At 46.5% G+C, this 25,736-nt stretch overlaps 1 protein-coding gene across 1 annotated transcript; it reads right to left on the minus strand.

Moving 5' to 3' along the window:
* Positions 1-383: 383 nt before the first annotated feature.
* LOC100079073 (interferon-induced very large GTPase 1-like) lies at positions 384-7,376 on the minus strand. Its single transcript, XM_007667547.2, has one exon. The coding sequence runs from the start codon at positions 7,374-7,376 to the stop codon at positions 384-386; it is 6,993 nt and encodes a 2,330-aa protein (XP_007665737.1).
* Between the last annotated feature and the right edge of the window lie 18,360 nt (positions 7,377-25,736).

The raw sequence follows: 25,736 nt of genomic DNA on the forward strand, positions 1-25,736 counted from the left end.
GGGAATCCTCATGCTATAAAGTGAAGAGTCCTCCTCCAGGAGCTGACTCAGAGAGGTTTGCAACTTCTCCATCCAGTGACATCACTGTCCTGTCCTTTACTATCCCACTTGTCATGATGAACAGCAACTCCCCTCATTCATTGGGAAAGATAGTGATCCAACTGCAGAGCCACCTAAGTCACTTAAAAAATTTGTAGGAAATATATGCTTTCAGATGTTCGGATGTTCGGTAGTAACAGCACAAACTGCAAAGTCTAGTCTGTAAGCTTCTCAAGGGCAGGGATCACGTCTACAAACTCTTTCGTATTTTACTTAACCAAGTGCTCAGTACAGAGGTCCGCACACTGTTAGAACTCAATAAGTATCACAGATTGATTCAAGCTCTATAGGGAATTCAGATCAGCAATCACTTCTTCCTTGGTTATCCTTGTCCACGCATGAGGTATTTCACCCTGGCCCTTGAATCTTTTATTGTACTTCTCTTCTAACTGGGCACGGAAGCGGCACAGAAACCATTTCCAGTAGGGCTGGGCGGATGTGTCTGGGGTGATGCTCCACGTGGCATATTCCCCTCCAGCCTGGCGATACGACTTGTACGGGATGCTTCGGCCATCCTTGAACACTAAGTTACAATCACTTGCTACTGAACTAGTACAAAAATCAATGGAGAAGTTATCTGTCTGATGCCAGTTGAAGCCATTGACTGCCTTAGAGCGATGGAAGGGGACGCTGTGGTCTCCGTCGTGATCAGTGACTGTGTTGGTACAGATGGCCTTGCAGAAGGGACATTGCTTCCAGCAGCCGCAGAGCTGGTCAGAAAGCATCTTCTGGACCTTCGGGACCACTTCTTCCATAGCTCTGCCAGCCCAGTCTGGTTCCCCCATCTGCAGGGCGGGAGGTGGGGGGCCATTCACAGCTCTGATCACTGCCTCCCTGAGGAATTCGATGTCCTTGATCTCCTGATGTTCGATGCTTTTCAGGTCTCCTCTTGGAAGGGTTAAGCGACCCCCAAGGCGTTGACAAAATTCATCCAGCCACATGGACACAGACCCATTCCTGGTCTTGGTAGCATCTGTTGATTGGTTAATAGCTGCGAGAATGTCTGCCTTGAAACTCTGAACACTGCGAGTTACAAAAGCCTTCAGCTTTTTCCCATCTCGGGCTGAACAGTAAGCCTCAACCCGTTTCTTAATGTAGTTCTTGAAAAATGCCCTGGGAGAGTGGATGTACTGCCAATAATTCTCAAAGCTTTCTTCTTTCACCAGTGAGATCAGGATGTGTTTCTCCAGGTTTGATCTGTTGCCTTTGAAGGCCAAGAAGTTAGATCTCATGTCGCCAGCAAGATCGATGGCTGTCTTGCCCCAGACTGCTCTAAGGAGAGCAGAAGATACTTTATCCCACAGAAAATCAGCAAAATCTGTGATGGAGATGGCTCCTTGGCAGGAAATCTTAAAACTCATGAAAAAATCCTCCCTCTTACTTTCTAGGTAGGTGACAGGATCATTTGCTCTCTTGAATGCTTTGTGCATCTTCCGGAATCTCTCTACTGCTGTTTGGCATAGATGCATGGACAAATCTAACTTATACTGATTTGTAAAAGTATATCTTTCAGCACGAGATGCAGAATCCACCTCTGTGTCTATTGCTCTCAGAATTTCATGGAAGAAACTGGAATGGTAGCCTGCCCTCAGCTTCTCTTTGGAACCAATGATTTCATTGACAATGTCCGTGATTTGCTCAGTAGTTTTTCTGATATTCATTTCATCACCCTCTTCTAGTGTGAATTTGTACAATTTGAGATTGAAAATATGATATTTCTTATTCATTTTCACATATTTGGAGTAATCGATGGAGAATATTTCCCTTCTGGAAATATCTCCAATTATGTCTGCGATGTTATGTTCCTGTTGGAAATGGTTCAAGAGGATATTCTCCAAATCTAAGCTGATGTCAGGATCATTGCCTAGAGGAAGAGTGGAGGACAGTTTCGTGACCCACTTTGACCAGACGTCATCAAACTTCACTCTCAGTTCCTTCTCACAAAATTCTTTACCTTGTAGTGACAGAGCAAGCTCTCTGCTCCTGTCCAGCAACTCATTCTCATATTCTGATTTCTTCTTGTCCAGTTCACTCTGACTGATTTTGAAGGTAATGAGTTCCTCAGTTCTTCTTCTTGTTTCCGAGACAAGCATACCTTTAAGAATTTGCAATTTAGTTGCAAAACTCGCTTTCCACTGAATCAGTATTTCACTATCTTCATCTTCATCGAAATACTTTTCAAGTTCCTGTTGGATAGCCATGTATTTCTCTGACACTGGACCCTCAAGATGACACGCAGTGAGATTTTTTATTTTTCCATTCTGAATCTGGTTGTTCAGTTCATTTTGTAAGGCCAATGTGTGACTCCTCAACTTCCAGGTCCAGCCATTATACACTGTCTCCAGCTTGCTCATGGCCACAATCTCCCGAGTATTCCTGAAGCTAAAAATGAAATTCTCATTTACCAAGGCTCTCCACAAATCCTGGACCCGGTTCTTCAAACCTGTCAGCCGCAAGATGCGGCCTTGAGATTCCTCTTTTGCCACTGTAAGAATCCAGCTCTTCAGATCCTGAACATTGTGGCTGTAACTGGGATTGGGAGGGGCCATGGGGGGATTCCCCTCCCACAGGTGAGAAAAAAAATGGACGTGGGTGTTCACATCAAACCGGATCACGTCACTGAACCGGGTGATGTCGGAAATCTGTTCTTGCTCCGCCGCGGCCGCCGCCATTTCATCCAGTCTCTGCTGGAGCCTCCTGCGTCCTTCCCTATTCTGATCATTAGCCGTGACCTCCCCCACATTCTGATGCACAAACACACAGCTGGGAGAAAGTCTCACTTTCTTCATTCTCAGGAAGGCCTGGACTGCGATCTGCAGAATGTCCTGCATTTCCGAAGGATTCTCTCCAAAAATGTTGATCACGGTCAGGTTACCGAGGCCGATGACAAAGGTTGCCAGCTCATTGTCATGATTCAGTGATTTATTGGCAAGCTCTGGGGCCCGGAGACCCTCAGTGTCTACCACAAGCACAAAGTCGAAGCCCAAGTCTTCCCTGACCTTCTCCTGCACCTCGAGGAGTTGCATATAGGCTCCTCGGGTGCATCTCCCAGCACTGACAGCGAACTGCAGACCGAACATGGCATTCAGCAGTGTGGACTTCCCACTGCTCTGGAGACCCAGTACAGAAAGCACAAACAGCCTTTTGTCTCCCAGGGTTTCAGTTAACCTGTCAAAAACAGCTGCCACCCATTTCAGGGGCACATAGGAAGCATCCCCATCCATAAGCTCAAGGGGATACCCAGCAACCATCAGGTCAGCAGCAATCTGGGGAAGGGAATGCATCAGGGTGTCCTTTTCAGGTGAATGTTTATCCACAGCTTCATAAATCTGTCCAATCTCTCTTAGGAAGTGATCAATCCCAATTGTAGAGTCATCTATTTCCTTGGAGATCACTTCTAATTTACCTTGCAAATGCTGCCCCGGGTCACTGTCTGACCCTTTCTCCTTTTTTATTGGCATCTGAGACCAGAGTCCATCATATTTCTGTTGAAGGATTTCCAGATGACCCGCAGTCAGATTATCCATAAAAATGCTCAGCCACTGCAGAAAATACAGCTTGGAGTTTGTCTTTGACTGGGCCTGTAGAATGTCAACCACAGACCTCATCAGATCATTCAGAGGAAATGCTTTGTGTAGCTGAGTATTCCGGATTTCCTGCTTTTCTGCCTCAATCTCACTCCTGTGTTGTTCAATGTTTTTGTTCCCTTTCCCTCGCAGATGGCTGAGTTCCCTGTCCTTTTTACACCACCGGTGCCATAATTCTCCTTGGAGAGGCAGAAACTTTTCTTTCACTGCTGACAACTTGTTTTCTGTCAGGAGAGACACCAGCGTCTGGACGAGCGTTTCAGCCTCCTTGCATTCCTTCCGGTCCTCATCTACGAGGAACCCATGCCGGCGAGCAATCTCGGCACAGCCAACGGGACTGAGGGCTGTTCCCTGAACCTCCAGGAGGTGTGTGATTGTGGCTCTCAGTTCCTCCATTAATTCTGCTTCGTTTCGGCTCTTAATCCCAATTTTCACTTTCAGGCCACGTTTACCACCCTTCATCTTCTCTCTGTCATCAAAGAGGCAGATTAAAGGTTTTGGCAATCGCCAGAGCTCACGCACAATTTGCCTGTTCCTCTCGCTTTCCTCAAAAGCCGACAACAGGACAACGGTGACGGAAGAGATTTCCTGCAGAAATCTGAGCTGGGCCTCATGCTGTATGGCGTCTCCATGGAGATTGGTGAAGGTGATGCAATTATCAAAGCTGTCATCGTCCTTCCCCCCAGGACAGTACCAGCAGACCTCCACCACGCCTCCCATCAGGAGAACATCTTTGCTGCTCCCCCTGCAGTGACGGTGGAAAAATATGTCGTGTTTCTGTTTACTCAGCAGTGAGTTTAGGAGCTGGGACTTGGATGAGGAGAAGGAATTTCCAACTCTTAGGAAGGACACAATTGGGGTGGCTGTTTCACAAATCAGTTTGCTATTATATTTCATCTTCTTCTCCTCCCCTAATTTCTCCACCCTTCGCCAGCTCTTCTTGACTTGTCGCAGAGACCAGAGAGGAAATTCAATTTGGGAAGTACAGCTATTGGGTACCACAAATGGAAGAGCAAATTGACAGATCGAAAGTTTGTTTGAAATATATTGTCTAGTGAAATCGTCTGCACAGTGGAAAATTGCCATCTGGACATCCATTGGGTGGACATGTATCTTAGTGATACCAGGGGAGTCAAGAGCTACTTCACTCATGTTAAGAAGGTCTTCAAAAGGGTCTGAGGAGTTACTTCTGTTCCTTGTAGGGCTCAGGGACTCAGTTGCCATTAATGTTGTCTTCCCATCATCCCTGCAAACCAGATACCTCAGTCGATAGTCCAGCATCAGCAGCTTTTGCAGGAAATAAAATGGTAATTCCTGGTCAGTGTGGGGCTGACTGTCATGCACGGAGGCTTTATAAATCAGATGGAAATCAGCTCTGCCCATCTTTCGTGGGTAGTACCGGTCCAGGCCCAGCTGCTGGATCAGGCTCAGAAAGTCTCGATTGTCTCTCTCTCCCTGCTCGCTAACACTTCCTGCCTGCTCGTCTCTGGTTCCAGTGGTTGGGCCATTCATCTGTTTCTTGTCCTGAAAGACACTTTCCTTTTCTCTTCTCCCCAAGTCATTTGTCAGAGAATTGACTGCAACTTCACCATCTCCCATGATGAAGGACTTCAGGTTTCTCTCCAGAGATTCCCAATCGACACCTGCTCGGGAAAGGACATCGGCAACTTCTGTGGATAAGGACTGTCCCAGGTGCTCTCTCATAACACTCAAACGTTTCTCTTTCTGCTGGTGGGACAGGGCTGTGGGCCCTGAGGTGATGGTTAGACCTGTGAGCACCAGGAAGGCCTGTGCCTTGTGCCCACACTGCCTTCTAAGGGCCAAGTGAGTCTCATGAGCTTTTGGCATTTCCTGTAACAAGAAGTTTGTCTCTTCCCTCCCTAGGAGGCCCCCAAAGGTTTGGCTTTCTGCCACGTAGCCTGCTGCAGCTGCAATGGACAGGAGCAGCAGCTCCGTGTCTGATTGGTCTGTGGCTCTGAGAATCTGCAGCAGGGAACTGAGTGCAGATCCCACCACAGCTGTGGCCTGTTTCTGAGCTTCCTCCATCGATGCAGGGGACACAGAGTCAGGGTCCACCCTGAGGACACCTTTCTGGATTTCCTTTAGGATCTGGATGAATTCAGCAAACTCAGAGCCATCGGTCCGGGGCCGCTGTGTCTCCTCTCGGTTGCAGACCCACTGTAGGAGCCAGGCAGCCTGGGGGAAGTTTGGCACGGAGTGGACATGAGGGTCCAGGAGGAGGCGCAGGTGGGACCGAGTGAGTTTGGTGTCCTGGGGAGGGAGGTCCTTGCAAACGGTGGCTGTGTTCACCAGGAAATCCTGCACAGCCCGATCTGAGAGGCAGATGTGACTCCAGGAATGATCATTTTTCGATTGCTCCTTCAGCTTTTGCATGAAATCCACCAACTTCTTCAACTGCTTCTCAGGGTCAGTGACTTCCCATGATTTTACATCTGCTAAGAAAGAACTGAACTCTTCCTCCTTACTCCATAAACCTTTTGCACATGGAATCCCATCACTTCTGCCAGTCAGTGCTGTATAGGCCTCCACAAGCTGGTGACTCACTTGAAGAACATCCTGAAAATCTTGTCTGTGATTGGACAGGATCAGGTCCCACACGGACAGCAGTCTGTGGCCTCGGTCAATCACACACCAGGTCTTGTTACTGGCTACCATCCCTGCCTTCCAACGGGTAAGAGAGTTCACATCCGAGGGGCCACCTGTCATGGTTACAGACAACTGGATGTCCATTTGGAGGCTCTTGGTCTCCTTACTTTTGAACGATATTTCTGAAAGGGACCCCCCCACCTCTGCTGTCACCTTCATACCCAAGTCACTGTAGCCGCTCCTGATGTAAGACTCCAGTGCATTACACGTCTGTCGCCTCACGTCCTCCCGCTGCTCCTCCCTGAAGCCCTCCACCACGGCTTTCCACCAGAATATCCCCCCAAGGTGCAGGGGGCCCTGGTTGATGTGGGAGCCGAACCTGCAGAAGAAGCGTTCACACTTGCTCCTCAGGGCATGGAGCCTGGCTGGACCCTCAGCGAGGCCCACAAGATCCTCGATGGATTTGAGCTCCTCAAGAGCCTCTTGGGAAAGTCTTATCTGTTCCTGCGCAAGATGAGCAGAGGCCAATGGGACATAGCTGAACTGGGTTGTGCAGCTGTAAGTGTGTTCAGAACAGGACCTGCTGCTGCTTCTGGATTCTGAAGATTTGCTGAAATCAGACCTGATTTCCAGCTCACAGCTCCACCCCCTGCCCTCCTCTGAGCAGCTAAGACTGATGCCCAGTTTTTCCATTGACTGTGTGAATGTGGCTTCTGCTTGAGGACAGGAAAATTCCTTCTTCTCAAACCTCGACTGCTCCTCTGCGCCAAGGAGAGTGAAGTCCTCAGGAACCCTGATCAGTGCCTCTCGCTGGTCCAACAGATCATTAGGGTTGTTGGTCAGATAGATCCCTTGCAGGGCCAAACCCCCCGATGCCAAGCTCAGAAGCTTCTTATCTGGAAGGTTCTCTCTTTTGGTCAGAGGATCTTCAGAGAGATTCATGTGGTTCTCCTTGAGGTCTGTGATGTGCAATAAAGCATCCTCAGTTGACGTCTGATGCCCTGATAAGGTGTCCACTGTCTCCTGTAGCTCCTCTTTCTCGGGCCTCACTGGCTCTTGGGGTCGTCTCCCTGGGGATGCCATATTTCTCTGACCCTCCAAGGTTGACACGGCTTGCTCTGATCTTTTCACAAACAGTTCCAAGTTATTCTCCTGTGGTTCCCCTGTCAATCAATCAATCAATGATATGAGCACTTACACTGTGCATAGCACCATACTAAGTGTTTAGGAGACCACAATATTGCTGATAGGCACAATCCCTGTCCACAAGGATAGGTGTCTTCCATGCCTGCTTTTCCCTTGAATTCTGTGCCCGAAATCTCCTCATCAGGGATTGATTCTGCCCCAGGTATCAGCGAGCTGATGTACTGGTCACCCCAAATGGCTCAACTAAAGGCTGGAAGAATCAGAACTTTATGCATCAAATGAAGAGGAAATTCCTTTGGGAAGAGATTCCTACATGCTCCTGCTTGCTACCACAAAAGAATGGAGGAGCTCACAGAGCATACAGAAGTCTCAGATGGAGTGGGAACTATGAAGTGAAGATAAGGAAGCTTTTGGATGTTTGGATTTCTATAGCCATAAAAGGCACAAGCCTTCATGTGTCAATGCCAGATTACGCTGGGATGGTGAACCCCAGCATGTGGAGCCAGAGGTTGCTTTAATAAATATGATCTGTTGTAAGCCATGACTCTGCTGTGTGGTCTCTTCACTAATGGTTTCCTAGTGGCACAGTCCTGTTAGCCAAATGGGATAATGGTAACAAGGATCACAGCAATAAGCTTATTTTAACTCTCTCTTTCTCTCTTTCCTTCTTTTCCTCTCCTCCACTATCTCTTTTCTTCTCTCCTTCCCCTCAACCCCTCAACATTACCAAAATAGTGATCAGTATGGTCACTACCTGGCTTCTAATTAGAAGCCCCAATAAGCAAATAGTAACTGCAGACTGAATGGCCAGAATGATTCCCTTATAGCTAGGTGCCTTTGCTAGCTGACAGATAAATGATAGGTAGAGTCTTAAGCTTCCTGTTGAAGCAGGTTTGACGTTTTTTGCTATTTGTTAATAATAAAAATAATAATAGTCATTATTGTTATTATTCTGATAACAGTGATATCTGTTAAGCACTTACTATGTTCCAGGCACTGTTCTAAGTGCTGGGATTGAGCAAGATAGCAAATCGGGTTAGACACAGTCCCTATAACACATGGGGCTCAGAGTTTTAATCCCCATTTGGCAGATGAAGTAACTGAAGCACAGAGAAGAGAAGTGATTTGCCTAAGGTTATACAGCAGACAAGTGGTGGAGCCAGGATTAGAACCTAGGACCTTCTTACTCTCAGCCGATGCTCTGTCCAGTAGCCCAAGCTGTTCAAAGTGCTGGGGTAGGTACAAGTCAATTAGGTTGGACACAGATGGTGTCAACAGAGAAATTTACATAGTGCTGGCCACTGACTGGGGGCCACCACTTCTCTTCCTAAGGCTCCCAAACTAATAGAATTCCAAGAAGAACATCTCCAGCCTCAGTGTTGTCCCTCCACTGGTGTGTGTGTGTATGTGTGTGTGTGTGTGTGGGTGTGTGTGAGATATACAACCCTATATCTCACCCAGAGGGCAGGGGGATGGGGAGAGGGTCAACCAAGCTCATCAAAGGGCTCAAAAAGCAGGATGCTGGGTGTTTTATCTTTACTCCATCAGACCCAGAAATTTACCTTTTTCTCCATGAAGCTGCTGAGCAAGGCTTTCTGGGACAAAAGGAGAAGCAAGCTTTCACATAAAGGTTCTGACTGACCAGTAAACTGCTCCCTGGGGAGCCCAGTGAGGCCTCTTCCAGGAAACAAGCAACGGATTCATCTCTGCCACATTCAGCCCTGTACCACCCTTCCTTTTCCTCCTTCCAATCACAATCCTCATTGGGATGAGCTGACACGAACTGAACCGGCTCCAGTATCCTTGGAGAAGGATACAGAGGGATGCCAGGAAGAAGTCACACATTGATGTTTCTCCTTTTCCCCTGATCCCAAGGCCAAGGAGTTGGTCCATGCATGACTCTTTCAATATCAGCTCTTCTCGTTCAGGTCTGTCCCATGTCCATCTCATTTCTCTTCCCCTTCCACCTCTTTGATTTCACAGCTATTCTCTGTCCACCCTTCCCAAATCCCTCTGCCTCAACTTCCCCATCCCTGGGTATACCAGTGGCCTTCCCTGTCCCAGCACAAGCCCCTCTGGATGCACATTACCTTTCATTCTGTGCTGCCCCCACAAGAAATAGATCCCACCAGCCAGGAGAGACAGGATCGCAGGAGGAACCACCATCCAGGGAGATAGTTGCTGGGAAACTGCATCTGAAACATCAACCCTGGGAGTCAGAAACCGGGGATGCCCCACCCTGACCCCCAGGAACCAGGGGTGCCCAAATCAACCTTCTCAAGAAACTGAGGAGTGATGAGAGAAGTAGGAGGAGAGCCAGATGAAACCAAGGTTTCAGGGAAACCAAGGTTAGATAGTGTTTCCAGGAGAAAGGGTCAATTTAAACTCATCTTCAGCGTTTGTGTTCTTTCTTGAAACACCCTCTCCCTTCCCACAATAATAATTAAAAATTGTGCCATTTGTTAAATGCTTACTATCTACTAAGCACTGTACTAAGCACTGGCATATATACAATATAAGTGGATCAGACATAGTCTCTGTGTCATATTGGGTTTACAGTCTATAGGGGAAGAAGAATGGGTATTGGTCATCCCATTTTACAGATGTGGAAACTGAGCCACAGACAAGTTGACTGACTTGCACATGATCACATAACAGGCAAGTGATAGAGCTAGGTTTAGAAGTCAGGTCTCTTGATTCCCAGACCCACACTCTTTTTATTAAGCCACACTGCTTCTCAGCTGACCATTGGTATCCACACCATCAAGATCCTTCTAAAAGCACATCTCCTCCACATGGCCTTCCCTGATTAATCTCTCATTTTTCCATCCTGCTTTCCCCCAAATACCACTTAAACACTTCTGCATTACCCAAGCCCTTGGGTACTCCCCTTTAGCATTTATATACAATCATTACACTCTATTGTTTCCCTCCCATATGTTATTTATTTTTGTGTCAGTTTTTCCCACTGGATTGTAATCTCCTTGAGGGCAGGGATTATCTTTACTAACTCTATTGTATTCTCCTAGGCATTTATTACAATGCTCTGCACAGAATTGGAGCTCAACAAATTTGAGCTAAAAAAATACTGCAAATTAATTGAGATAATAATAATAGTAATGGTAGTTGTTAAGTGCTTACTATGTGCAAAGCACTGTTCTAAACGCTGGGGTTGATACAAGGGAAACAGGTTGTCCTACGTGAGTCTCACAGTCTCAATCCCCATTTTACAGATGAGGTAACTGAGACCCAAAGAAGTTAAGTGACTTGCCCAAAGTCACACAGCTGATAGGTGGTGGAGCCAGGATTAGAACCCTTGACCTCTGACTCCCAAGCCTGGACACTTTCCACTAAGCCACGTTGAGATCTGTGAACTGAATTTAGGGTATGCTTCCAAACTAATGAGAAACACTTCCAGTGCAACAGGTTGCGAATGTGCTTTCCAAATTCTTTAGATAGGGGTTCAGGGATGGTCATATGCAGATAACTGTGTTCTAAGGCACAGATACAGGAACAAAGGCAAATGATTATGAATGGTTTTGTACAATTTTAGTACAGTTCAGTGCACACAGTAAACAATCAATCAATCAAACCACTCAATAAATACTTGAGGATATGGAAGCTATGCACCAGACCGCACCCAGAAAACCTACCAAAATCAAAGATTTTCATCAGCAACACAGAACTTAAAAGTATTCATTGAATTTTGCTACCCAGGCACTATTTTCTCTAACACTGCACAGAGAGGTGAGTAGGAAGGAAATAGTTAAGAAGGTCAGCATAGAGTTCAGCAGACTGCAAAGTGGAAATTCCTGGGACTGCACCCCTGGGCCTTGGAACCCATTAGGAAAGCAGGAAGGGGTTGGATGTGCTTACTTACCTGAGCTCCATGAAAACAGCTGGAGCAGCAGGAGGGGAAGGGAGAGGGCAAGGATGAAGCCGAGCATAGGGAGGTTCCATCTTGACCAGAGACCTTGGAGGATCCAAACTGCCTTCCTGAGACCTGGGAGCAGGAGCAAGGAGGGTTAGGGAGCAGGATCAGCCAGGGATTGGGGGCTGCTGCCTCTTTCCTGTTGCTTAATGAATGTTTCTAGGCTGGGTGGGAAGGGACAGAGGGAGTGGAAGACAGGGACAAATAGTCAGGCCTATATCTGACAGATGTAGTTGGATGGACTTGTCTTGTCTGGTCTTATGTTCTCCCTAGACAAATAGATGCTCAGAGAGGGCCACACTTGTATAAATACATGGGGGGCCATTTTGGGGCTAATTGTTCCCTATCTTGCTGAGGATTGGGCCGTGGCCTGCTGGATCACTGGCTTGGTGACTTTTTTCTAAAATTGTGATTAGTTAAGGACTTATTTGCTTGGTACATAGTAAGCGTTTAACAAATACCATCATCATCATACACAGTTCTAAGCACTGAATTGCTGGCTCACCAGCTCACTCACAGTCAGTGTTATTTATTGAGCATTACCGTGGCCAGAGCACTTTATTAGTCATTTTGGAGAGTACAATACAATAGAGTTGGTAGGCACGATCCCTAACCACAGGAGCTTACAGTATAAAGGGGAGACAGGTAATAAAATAAATTCCAGATAGGGGGAATGGCAGAATAAAAAGACAAGTACTTTAGTGTGGTGGGGCTGAGGGTGGGGAGAATACCAAGGGCTTAAGGGGTACAGATCCAAGTACATAAGAGATGTAGAAAGGAAGGCAAGTAAGGGAAATAAGCATTTAGTTAGGGAAGGCCTCTAAGAGGAGATATGATTTTAGGAAGGGTTTGAAGGAGGGAAGATTTGTAATCTGTTGAACATGAGGGAAACAGAGTTACAGGCCCCAGGGAGGTCATAGGCGAGGGGTGGATGGCAAGACAGACAAGATAGAGGTACACTGAGTAGGTCGTTATTAGAGAAGAGGATCAGGGTATAGTAAGAGGTTAACAAGGAAAGGTAAGAGTGGGAAAGCTGATTTCAGGTCAATGGTAAAGAGTTTTTGTTTGATGTGGAGATGGCTTGCTGGCTCTCTGGCTTGCTGGTTTTCTGCCTCACTGACTCACTAACTCACTAGCTCACTGGCTTGCTGGCTCACTGACTCATTAGGTTCCTGGCTCACTGGCTGTGTTTTCACTCTCTGTCAGCCAACTTACTCTCTCCTGTCTGGGGCTGAGCTGCTGTCTCTGTCTGGGACCAGGCAGGATTTGCTCTTGAGGCTCTGGGAGATTGCCTGGGATCATCGCTGGTATTCTCCAAGAATTCTCACCCTTTCAGCTAACTGGGTCAGGGTCCCTGGGGCAGAGAACCAGGAATGAGAGACTCAGTTTATGTTCCATCCCTAACCACTTGGAGAACAGAGCCCTGGAGTCAAAGCAGAGGTCTCATCTGAGTGTTCTGTCAAAGTTAGCCTCCTAATTGCTGCCATCACTCAATGACTTGAAGTAGTTCACCCCAGAAGGGGTATAGGGAAGCATTTGGGAAGTTAATTGGTCAGTCCTGTTCAATTCATATTCATTAAGCAATTACTGTGTGCAGAGCACTGTACTAAGCTCTTGGAAAGTACAATTCCGCAATAAAAAGAGACAATACTTGCCCACAATGGGCTTACAGTCTGGGGTGCGGGGGGGAGCCAGACATCAAAACAAGTGAACAGGCATATATATATAAAAATATAATTACAGATATATATAATATATATATATAAGACATATATATATATACACACAGGTGCTGTGGGGTGGGGAGAGGGGAGGAAGAGCAAAGGGCAAAGGGAGCGAGTTGAGGTGATGCGGAAGGGAGGGGGAGCTGAGGAAAAGGGGGCTCAGTCTGGGAAGGCATCTTGGAGGAGGTGTACCTTCAGTAGGGCCTTGAAGTGGGGAAAAGTGATTGGCAGATTTGAGGAGGGAGGGCATTCCAGACTAAGGGTAGGATGTGGGCCAGGGGTCGGCGGCCAGACAGGTGATATGGAGGCACAGTGAAAAGGTTAGCAGCAGAGGAGCAGAGTGTATGGAGGTGAGGTAAGAAGAGGCAAGGTGATGGAGAGCTTTGAAGCCAATAGTGAGGGGTTTTTGTTTGATACGGAGGGTGATAGGCAACCACTGGAGATTTTTGAAGAGGGGATGACATGCCCTGAACGCCAGAGAGTGGGTTGCTACGGAGCTCAGAGAAGACTCTACCTTTCCACTCTGCCCTGCTGTAATGCTTTTTTCCAAACAAGTGAGTCCTGCACACTGATCTCCACAAACTCTAGAGGTTATGAACCATATCCATTTTTATTAGCTGAAGCTTTAACAATAGCATTCTTATTTCAATAGACCTGCTAAATTGTAAACTTGAGGACAGGGATAATGTCTACTCATTTGATGATACTTTCCCACATGCTTAGCTCAGTGTCCTGCACAGAATAACCATTCAATGAATACTAATGATTGATTGATTGTAATCGTATTTATTGAGTGCTTAATGTGTGCAGAGCATTGTTCTAATTGCTTGGTAGAATACAATACAACAGAATTAGCAGACATGCTCCCTGCTGTAGACTGAGTTTACAGTCTAGATTTGGAGGCAGACATTAAAATGAATAAGTAATTTATAATACATAATTTAAAGATATGTACATAAGTTCTGTGGAGTTGGGGATGGAATGAATATCAAATGACCAAAAGGTCACAGATCCAAGTGCTTAGACAATACAGAAGGGAGTGCAAGCTGGTGAAAAGAGGGTTTAATCAGGGAAGGCCTCATGAAGAAGACATGACCTTAATAGTGCATTGAAGGTGGAGACAGTGGTGGTCTGGAATATATGGAGAGGAAGGGAGTTCCAGGCTAGAAGGAGGAAGTGGGAAAGGTTTGGTGGTGAGATAGATGACCCCTAAAATTAGACAGCACTAACATACAGGTACATTGTTTATTTGTTTACATTAATGTCCATCTCCCCCTCTAGAGTCTAAGGTCCTTGTGGGTGGGGAACATGTATATCAACACTGTTATATTGTATACCAAGAACATAGTACAGTACTTTGCACATATTTAAGGATTCAATTAATATGATTGATTAATTGATTAATGATAGCTGTAAATAAACTTCTGAATTTAAGTGCCTCTCCTAAAAGTCTACAGATTCCTGCAGTGGTTCTGGTGGTTCTCCTGGTCCACTGACCTCCTGGTCTGTCCCTTGTTGAACACAGCCCATCTCAGTGAACCCCAGTCATCCAGCTCTCCCTTTGCAAACCTCTCCCTTGGAATTTTTAGACAATGGCTCAGCTCTGCTTTGGAATATCATGATTGCTTGGATCCTGAGAAGGCTTGGGACTTCCTGCCAATTATCGAGCATTCTCCTCCCTCCTCCAGGCACTACCAGCAGGTAAATGATTGGCAACATATGCATAAGAGCTTTCTCTTTGGGAGAAGGTACTCAGCAGTGATAATTTCTCATTCCCACAACTTCTGAGATTTCTGCCTATCTGCGTGTGTGCAGAAAAGCTTCCCCTTTGGGAGGGGCTACTCAAGAGTGAAAACTTCTTGTTCCCACAACTTCTGAGCTTTCCATTCATCTGCACATGTGAGACTAGCCTTGCTCACCTGGCAGGGACCGTTGGTGGGGAGGGGCTTGAGGGCAGGACATGATACCTTTCCCTCTCTCCCTCAGAGAAAGCTGAGGGAGTCAGAAAGGGATGTGGGAAGTCTGTCAGTCAGTTACTTGGGAGCAGAGCCTTGAACTCCATGGAGTCTGTTAATAATTTTTCCCATTCTGCAAACAGGGAACTCAGGCACATAGAACTTTAGTGACTTCCCCAAAGTCACAGAGCAGTTATGTGGTGGAGTCAGGATTAGAACTCAGGTCCTCTGACTCCAAAACCTGTACCCTTTCCACTAGGCTCCATGGTCCTTCTACTAGGCTCTAGTGGATAGAGCCTGGGCCTGGAAGTCAGAGGGCCATTGATTCTAATCTCAGCGCTGACACTTGTCTGCTCTGTGACCTTGGGCAAGTCACTTCATAACTTTGCACTGCAGTAACCTCATCTGTAAAATAATGATGATAGTATCTGTTAAGTGTTTCCTATGTGCAAAGCAGTGTTCCAAGTGCTGGGGGGATACAAGGTGATCAGGTTGTCCCAGGTGGGGTTCACAGTCTTAATTCTCATTTTACAGATGAGGTAACTGAGGCACAGAGAAGTGAAGTGACTTGCCCAAAGTCACACACTTGATAAATGACAGAGCAGGGATTAGAACCCATGACCTCTAACTCCCAAGCCAGGACTCTTTCCGCTGAGCCACATTCAGTGAGACTATGAGTCTCAAGTGGGACAGAGACTGTGTCCAACCCAAATTGCTTGTACCCACCCCAGAGCTTAGTACAGTGTCTGGCACCCAGTAAGCACTCAACAAATATCATTATTGTTATTATTAGCCTTTGCTGCTCCTCGTGGTCCTTGGTCCACGGCTTGGTCCCTGGCCATTGCAAGCTCACAGTCTATAAGGAAGACAAGACAGAGTCACAGATGAATTCCATCTCTGAAGACAAACACAGTGATGAAATGAACGAGCTGGGTGTTGGGGGGGGGAGTGGGGATCCCAGGTAGTGCAAATGTGTTGGCCAGTGGAGGGGGTGTTGAAGAAAGCTTTCTAGAGGAAGAGGCAGGCTTGAATTGCCTTGGAGAAGGGACAAGGGGGAACAGGCAGCAGGGTTGCGAGAAGGACAGACAGATAATAATAATTATAATAATGATAATAATGGCATTTGTTAAGCACTTACTATGTGCAGAGCACTGTTCTAAGGTCTGGGGGGTATGCAAGGTCATCAGGTTGTCCCACGCGGGGCTCACAGTTTTAACCTCCATTTTCCAGATGAGGTAACTGAGGCACAGAGAAGTGAAGTGACTTGCCCAAGGTCACACAGCTGACAAGCAGTGGAGCCGGGATTAGAACCCATGACCTCTGCCTCCCAAGCCTGGGCTCTTTCCACTGAGCCACGCTGCTTCTCCAAGAGTAGTAAAGAGGAAGAAGGGTGAGAAAGAGTAAAAAGGTGTATGGGGGTGTTGGGTGGAAAAGGTGGGAAAAGGGGAGCATAAAGGAAGGATCCAGAGTCAAGGACCTGCTCCCTCTACTTACCCCTCCCGGGGGTCTCTCTCTTACTTGTGTCTTCTAGGCTGTGGTGAGAAACATTCATTTGTCAGACAAAATGGTGGGGAGGAAAGGGGGAGTCATTGCCCTCACCCTAGAGTTCCAAGATTAGGCCAGGGAGGGCACTCCCTACCCCTTCCCCCTCCTGGATTTCCTTCAGCCTCTGCTGTCTGCTGTCTCTGGTCTCCAGCAGCAGCAGCTCCTCCTCTACCATTTATTTCACTCTGGGGCCTGGACCCATTTTCTTCAGTGACTAAATGGCCTCTCTCCCTCCCACCTCCCTCACAGAAAACCAGTTCACCATTGGGATGACAGGAGCCACTGGCTTTCCAATTATTATTATTATTTTTATTTGCTTTCAGCAATAGGCCTCCTGTGCAGGAGGGTCAACCTTATGTGTTAATGTCTCTTTGGCAGAACCTTAGCATTCCCCCAGAGAGGGGAAGGGGAATGAGTATTCTCTGCTGAAACGTAACCATTACAGCCTCTGGCAGAGAAGAGAAAGGTGCCTGGCCCTGGACGGACTGCTGCTTAGCCAACCATAAGTGGGGAGCCTGGATCACCTTCAATCAAAGCTGTGAAGCAAGAGGCCAAAGCTGTGGAACTGGAAACTGGGAGCAGGAGGGAACAGACAGGTGACAGAGTAGTAGGTGACAGAATATGGTGACTATTTCACCAAAAGCCAACCCTGCCAGCTGGGTGTGAGCTGAGTGCAGCATATGGGGGTGGGTTGTGTGGGGACAGGGTTGGGGGTGAATGGAAAGGAGGAAGCCCAAGTGGGAGCCTCACAGCTGGGTTAGAAAAGAAGACAGAGAAGAAGGGATGGGAAGGATAGAAAAGGTTTAGCCTTGGGGAGGAGGAGAATTGAAGAGAATCAGAAGAATGGAGAATACAGTTGTCTTGGATCATATCAAATCAAAGGGCTTTAGAGACAGCTATGAAGGAGGGACCAGTAAGGGCGGTAGGGGTCCAGGAAAATCATATAGCCAGAGAAGATCCCATAAACCCAGGCTTGGGAGACATGCTCCCCTCTCTCCTCCTTCCCACATGGTCTACAGTTCCTGTGGTTCTGGGGATCAATGTCCCTAACAGTTACTGTGGTCCTGCGGATATCAGAATTAGCTTCAGACAGTTTGTGAGGTCAGCAACTACCTTAGAGCACAGCTTGGCAAGGGCAGTGGCCTGGCAGCAATTCATAATTCAATCACACCCGGCCTCAGGAGTGAGAGAACATTTAATGTCAATCCATTCTGCTCTCGGGGGGTGTTGTTTGGGGTAGCTGAGGTATTTAAATCACCCCGTTCATATCCAAAAAATCAGCTAATCTTTCATTTTTCGATACCTCACTTCTCTTTTCTCCTTCTATTGCCCACCCCATATACTCCGCTCTTCTGCCACTCACCTTCTCTTGGTCCCTTGTTCGTGCCTGTCCCACCGTCGACCCCTGGCCCACATCCTACCGCTGTCCTGGAATGCCCTCCCTCCTCACATCCACCAAACTAACTCTCTATCCCTCTTCAAAGCCCTACTGAGAGCTCACCTCCTCCACGAGGCCTTCCCAGCCTGAGCCCCCCTTTCCCTCTGCTCTCCATCCCTTCCCATTCCCCCTTCTCCCACCGTCTGCTCTTCCCCCTTCCACGCCCCACAGTACTGTGCATATTTGTGCATATCTGTATATATTATTTATTACTCTATTTTGTTAATGATGTGCATATACCTATGATTCTATTTATCTTGATTATATCTACGCCAGACTACTTGTTTTGTTCTGTTTCACTTTGCTGTCTGTCTCCCCCATTTAGACTGTGAGTCTCTTATCTATATGTTGCCAAATTGTACATTCCAAGCACTTAGTACAGTGCTCTGCACGTAGTAAGTACTCAATAAATATGATTGAATGAATGAATGAATGAATGAATGAATTTGTACCCTTTAAGCATTATATATTTGGCACGCCCTCAGCCCAGCACTGCATATATCCTTATACCCTGCCATTTCCCCATCTCTAATTAACTTCAACATCTATCTTTTCTCCTTTAGACTGTAAGGTCCTTGACTATTACTACTACTAATAGTAGTGGTATTTGTTAAGTGTGTGCCAGCACTGTGCCAGGCACTGTTCTAAGCGCTGGGGGGGATACCAGCAAATGAGGATAGACACAGTCCCTGTTCCATGTTGGGCTCACAATCTCAATCGCCATTTTGCTGATTAGGTAACTGAGGCACAGAGAAGTGAAGTCACTTGCCCAAGGTCACACAGCAGACACGTGGCAGAGTCGGAATTAGAACCCATGACCTTCTGAATCCCAGACCGGTGCTATATTGTACTCTTCCAAATATTAAGTTCAGAGCTCTGAGCACAGTAAGCACTCAATATACCACTGAAAGATTGATTGACAGACGGATTGACAGGCCATTGTATGGGGAGATGTGGTATTTAAATCTGCAGCTGCAGTGGGATAATGGAGATTATGTGGTGGGGACAAGACTGCTCCAGCTGGTACCGTGAAACAAATCTGATTTTATGGGCAGACCTTACATTTCGTGGAGTTCCCCAAAGACTGATCATTTTTGAGGCAGCTTATCAAAACCATTATTCCCTTTCTCAGGTCAAGTTACTAAGGCCAAGTTTCAACACTGCTAGGAAGGAAGGGGATAGGGCTAAGGTGGAACTTCCCTCTCCTCAGGGCTACTACCTCATGACCACCCATTTACCCCCATGTTTCCTGGAGTTGGGGTCTTGGTCAAGACTGGTTGCCTCTCTAACAGGCTTAAGGCCTGGATTCCGTTTTGTTTGGCCAAGCTGCCATTAACCCAAAGTGGACATGGCACGTATGCCACGATCTCCTGGTCAGCAGATGTTGTTGACATCTTCGATTTCAGCTGCCAACTCTGATGGACTGCTGACCCTGAAAGGACCAGATAAGGTAGGGCATTCACCCAAGCCACTGAGGAAAAAATGAGGAGATCAAACAACTAACCCAAGGGGAAATTTACTAAGGTCAACCAGATATGAGAAGCAGCGTGGCTTAGTGGAAAGAGCGTGGGCTTGGGAGTCAGAGGTCATGGGTTCTAATCCCGGCTCCGCCACTTGTCTGCTGCATGACCTTGGGCAAATCACTTAACTTCTCTGTGCCTTGGTTATCTCATCTGTAAAATGTTGTTGAAGACTGTGAGCCCCACGTGGGATAACCTGATTACCTTGTATCTACCCCAGTGCTTAGAACAATGCTTGGCACTTAGTAAGTGCTTAACAAATACCAAGATCATCATTATTATTATTATATGGACTTGGGGCCTGGACTCCATTTTGTCTGTTCAAGCTGCCATTTTCTTGGGGTGGTTGCATCATGTGCACCATGAGTTTAAACTGTGAGCCCGTTGTTGGTCAAAGATTGTCTCTATCTGTTGCCGAATTGTACATTCCAAGCGCTTAGTACAGTGCTCAGCACATAGTAAGCACTCAGTAAATACGATTGAATGAATGAAGGAATTAGCAGGTGCTATTGGGACATCCCCAACCGCAGCTGCTGGTGGTGGAAAAAGTTAGGACACAAGCCCCAGATCAGCAGATCCCATTAGGACATCTGATTGCAGTCGCTGAGTACTTACTAGGTGCAGAGCACTGTACTAAGCACTTAGAAGGTACAATTCAGCAACAGATATCCTTGTTGACATCTCTGACTACAGCTGCTGACCCTGGAGGACAAGAGAGAGAAAGTGGTGTTCGTCTTTGACCTGCACTGAATGAGCGGAACAAGGTCTAGCACAACCACCCCAGGGTCCATAAAAATTGGCATGGAGGAACAGCCCTTTGTAGCAGGACAAGATCACTGTTGCTTCTTTTTCTCTTAAATCATATTTGTTAAGCACTTGCTATGTGTCAGGCTCTGTACTAAGACCCGATTAGAGTGGGTACAGTCCCTGTCCCACAGGGTTTCAGTTTTAGTCCCCATTTTATGACTGAGGTAACTGAAATACACAGAAGTGAAGTGACTTGCCCAAAATCACACAGCAGACAAGTGGCATAGCTGGGATTAGAACGCAGATCCTCTGACTCCCAGGCTTGTGCTCTATCCACTAAGCCCTGCTCCTTCTCTAACACTCCCCTAAACAAAGTGTGGGGTGCCTATCTGCAATCACACTGCTAGGAAGAAGGGGCACCTACTGGGTTGTTGTTTGTATCTAAGTATAGTCTGCTTTGACCCAGGTGTCAGTGTAGCTACACACTGTGTTCCCGCAATTACCTCAGTTAGACCTAGGTGATCCTGGTGGCCTGGGCCATGTTTTGTCATGATTCTTACATTGAAACCTCGCATATTAGATAATTAGGTTAGCCCGGCCTTTAGGCCAGGTTGTAATGAATTCTACTGGTGCATTAGATGATCTTGGGGAACCTGCTTGTTGGGTCCTGACTGTCTGCTTCTTCCTTGTCATGATTCTATTTTGGCTTGTTTGTTAGTGGGACAAAATAAAGAAATCAAGTTTCTTATTTTAAATGCATTTTGTCTCATTCTGCCTAGCCCCCAACTCATACCAGCCAGCACGAATGGAATCCCTGAACATAAGACTTATTGATTGGTGACAGGTTCCTACCACCTCTGACCTCCATATCTCCAATAAGGAAGGAACTCACAGCCAGCCAGGTCAGGGGTCGGTGGTCGGGACTTCAGAGTTATGTGTCCCATAAGAGGAAAAAGAAGAGTGCCTGGGGCAGTCCTAAGCTGCCCTAAATCTGTCCTGGCTTCTCACCATGACAACACTATGTAGATGTAGTGGACAGCTGAGATCATTGTTTCTGCTTGATCCTCCTCCACCTGTTAGGATTGTGTGTGTGCCTCAGTTTCCTCATCTGTCAAATGGGGATTTGTTCTCCCACCTCCTTAGAGAGTGATCTCATGCAATTCAGGGTCTATGTTATTATGATTATTATCAAGTGCCTTTGAGTCGTTTCCAATTCATAGAGAATCTATGGATATATTTTCTCCAGAACGGCCTCTCTTCTGCCATAATCGGTAACCTTTCTAACGGTTCTTCCATTATCACTGTCATGGTTTCTGTCCCTCTAGCTGCTAGTCTGCCTCCTCCACATTTTCCTTGGACTTTTCCTAACATTAGTGTCTTCTCCAGAGAAATAGCCCACCTGATTATGTTTCCAAAATATGCTAATCTAAGTCGAGTCATTTGGCCTTTCAAAGACCACTTTGGCTTAATTGGCTCCAAAATTCATTTGTCCATTTTGTGGGCAGTCCAAGGCATTCGCAAAAGCCTTCTCCAACACCACATTTTAAAATGCTTATCTACTACCTACCCCAGCAAATATCTTACAATAAAGGGTGAATAAATGATATAAATATTGCTCAAATGAATGTCCCTCCTCCACAGATGAGAGAAAATGATCGTATACGTATGCCTCAATTTCCTTATTGAGGAAATGAGGAAAATGCTGGGAGTCAGGAGACCTGGGTTCTAATCCCTCCATTACGTGCCTGCTTTGTGACCTCAGCAACGTTACTTCTTTATGACTCAGTCTCCTCATCTGTAACATGGGGATTAAGTACCATCTCCCACATCCTTAGACTGTGAACCCCATGTGGACGGAGCTCATGAGGATGGTGTCTGAGGCCCCTATGAATGTGTGCGTGTAGTAAGGTAGATTGGCAAGAAGCTTCTCCTAAGCAAAATTCACCTACCCTAATCCCAGTCAACCTCTAAGAAATTGAGAATGCCTGTAGCCATGAGAAGCAGAGTACAGTGAGTGCTGAATATGATAGAGAAAAGCCCTCCTCACAAACCTTTCTCCCTTTCTCTGGGGTTTAGAATTAACTCCCTATACTCATTCCTTGCGTTAAGCAACTCCTCTGCTCCTCAATCAAAATTCACAAATTTAAATTTCTTTGAGTTCCTATCCTTGTTTTATAATTCTGTTTGCCATTTTTTATGTGTTTGTCGCCAACTACCACCAGCTCCCAAATCATTCCTGGTGTCCAGGGTCTGCGTTCATAGTTCATAGTTCATCCCTGTACTTCTTTCCTAGTGCTTACTACAGTGCTTTGCATGTACCAAGTCCTAAATAATTGCTATTACTACTATTCCTTCCCCATCCCCAGATGTGGTAAATTATTCTGCTTTGAAATAATTTATTGTGGACCAGCTACACTGTCTCATTTTTTTTTTTAGCCAATGTGGAGCTACAGACCATTCCAGCTAATGTCTCAGGTCAGAAGCAGCGTGGTTTAGTGGAAAGAGCCCGGGCTTGGGAGTCAGAGGTCATGGGTTCTAATCCCGGCCCCTCCATTTATCAGCTGTGTGACTTTGGGCAAGTCATTTCACTTTCCTGTGCCTCAGTTACCTCATCTGTAAAATGGGGATGAAGACTGTGAGCCCCAACACAACCTGATTACCCTGTATCTACCCCAGCACTTAGAACAGTGCTTGGCACATAGTAAGCGCTTAACTAATACCATCATTATTACTGTTATTATGTGTGTGTGTGTGTGTGTGTGTGTGTGTGTGTGTGTGTAGTCTTCCCCCATCAGACAGTAAGCCTATAGGGCACAGTGCTCTGAATACGGGGGCAAGTCATGGGAGTTGGAGAAAAAGGGTCTGGGAAAGTCTGACAGCTCCTGGGATTAAGGGTTTCAGAACTCCAGGACAGATAGGAAATGAGAGAAAGGGAATATGAAACTTGGACTCCAGGGCCTTCCTCCACCACTCAATGCCCCCCACTCTGCTCCTCACAGACATCTCCCGGCTACCTCTCCAGTTCTTTCCCCAGATGGTGATGTGTCTCCTTTGTTCCCCGATACAGTTGATCTTTGCAGTCCTGGCTCCAGGAGGGAAGAAAACCATAAAGCTTCTGCATCTTGTCAGAGTTGGTCCTCTCCGCCCTCACATGCTGGCACTGCTCCTCACTCAGCACCTGGCCACACAAACGGTCCAGCATGCTGTCCACCCCTGTCACCCGGGAGATTACACTCTTCCGGTGCCGGTCCACAGAGTGCAGCTCTGGGAGAAGGAAAAAGGGAGAGGGAGATGAGGGTGAGATGCAGCTTCTTCCAGTGGACCTTACACCTGCTGGGCAGGGGTCCCCAAGTTGGCAGGGAGAGCAGAGGGTCATTCATGTTTGAAGTCGATAATCCTGGTGGTGAGGTCCCATCTCTGTGTGCCAATGTGGACTGAGGTGTCAAACTTTTCCTTTTGATTGCAGGAGCAAAAATCTAAAAAGCTCAGAAATCCACCATTTTAGGCTGAGTAATTTAAACACAAATTAAAAAGACCAGTGCAGGATTGACACACCCTCCCACATTGCTTACAAGTACCTATATTCCCTTGTTGTATTAGTGAGTTTAACCCACATTGGACTGGTCTCTGTTTTTGACTGCTTCTTTACGTCTCCAGCTCAGTGTCTCTCAGTACCACTAGGGTGTACCAGCTGCCAGAAGGCTATTACATTAAAGTCTCATTTACAGTCGCTGTTACTTGCAATGCTTCCCTTAGGTTAGGTCTTACCCATTAGCCTTTCTTCTTTGCAGTAGGCCGCCCTCAGAATAGTCTTTCTGACTTACCTGGTTGGGTTGCCATTGTGCTAAGATGATCAGTTTGCTATGGGATGGAGACCGTGTATTGCTTTCAAAATCAAGACTCTGGAGCCAATCAGGAACAAATAGGGGAGTCTATTCCTGTCGGTGGGTCAATGACCCCCCTGAGCAGTAAGAGTCAATGAGTTTGACCTCTTGATGTCTATTTTCAAGCTTCTTTCCAGATATAGTAATGAAAACCTGTGATCCCTGGGGATGGATGAAGAAAGGCACCAGATCCTACAAATGGAAACAAAGAAGGGGTCCATTAATTATGTAAGCAGGAAAAAATGAGAGTAAAATGTTCCAAGACCCCTGATCTCCAGTTATTATAATTAATTCATCAATGAATGGTATTTATTGAGCATTTATTGTGTGCAGAGAACTGTTTTAACTGCTTGGACGAGAACAATACAGTAGAGTTTTTATGGTATTTGTTAAGCACTTACTATATGTTGAACACTGTTCTAAGTGATGGTGGAGATACAAATTAATTATGTTGGACACAGTCCCTGTCCTGCATGGGGTTCACAACCTAAGCAGGTGGGAGATCAGGAAAACTGAGGCACAGAGACAGGAGGGCTTAGTCAGGGTTGGAGGAGATGGGCCTTCAATAAGGTTTTGAAGTGGGAGAGAGTAACTGCCAGCTCTGACTCTACCAGGTTCTCGTCCTGACCCTCCCCCTTGGGCAAACCCTTCTGTGGCTCCTTTGATGTATTCTTGTGTTCTGATATCTCAGAGACTTGGAACTGGAGCCCTTTCATAGAAGCTGGTGGGGACAACCGAACCCCAGCCCCAATACAGTCGATTAGACTGTAAGCCCATCAAACGGCAGGGACTGTCTCTATCTGTTGCCCATTTGTTCATTCCAAGCGCTTAGTACAGTGCTCTGCACATAGTAAGCGCTCAATAAATACTATTGAATGAATGAATGAATACCTCTTTTGGCCAGAATCAGCCCCCCAGAACCAGCTTATCCTCAAACAGCCATAGGCTACTATCTTTCATCTTCCATCTGTACCCTCACACTTCCTCTGCTCACCTCAGCTCCTCATCTGCAGCTTTGACAATGGCCTTGTCTGCATCCCATTTTTGATGGTTAATCTTTGGCCCTTTTTCTGCTTATACAACTATGACTTTATCGGATTCACAGTCCTAAATGCCAGTCAAAAGATCCCTGGAAGTCACTTTAGGAAAGTCTTAACCACAATCAGTCTCTATTGCATCCTAAAGTCTCCTGTTCTTCTAACACAAGTTGGGGACCTCTGCTCAGGGCTCCACAAATCGCAGGCACCACCCATCATCAACTAAAGCCCAGGTGTCTTTTCAAAGGTATAGAAGGTCATCAGGGACTAGCCTATCATGCCCCACTCCCTGGACTGACTGCAGGAAACTCATGGAGAAAGCTCTCTTTTATTGTCCAGTGGTTTTCTGAGAACATGTGTCAGCCCAGCGGCTCCCAGAGCTTCTCCCCCAGCCTATACTTCTGACAGACATCAAGATCTGGGATCCCTACAATGTTTAATTGTTTCTTAAAAAGATAATAGTGGAAACAATTTTGATTCCAACTGCCTTTCCCTAGGTGTAGTACTCTCCCTCTC

The sequence above is a fragment of the Ornithorhynchus anatinus genome, chromosome 2 (assembly GCF_004115215.2).
Source record: "Ornithorhynchus anatinus isolate Pmale09 chromosome 2, mOrnAna1.pri.v4, whole genome shotgun sequence".
Lineage (NCBI taxonomy): Eukaryota > Metazoa > Chordata > Mammalia > Monotremata > Ornithorhynchidae > Ornithorhynchus > Ornithorhynchus anatinus.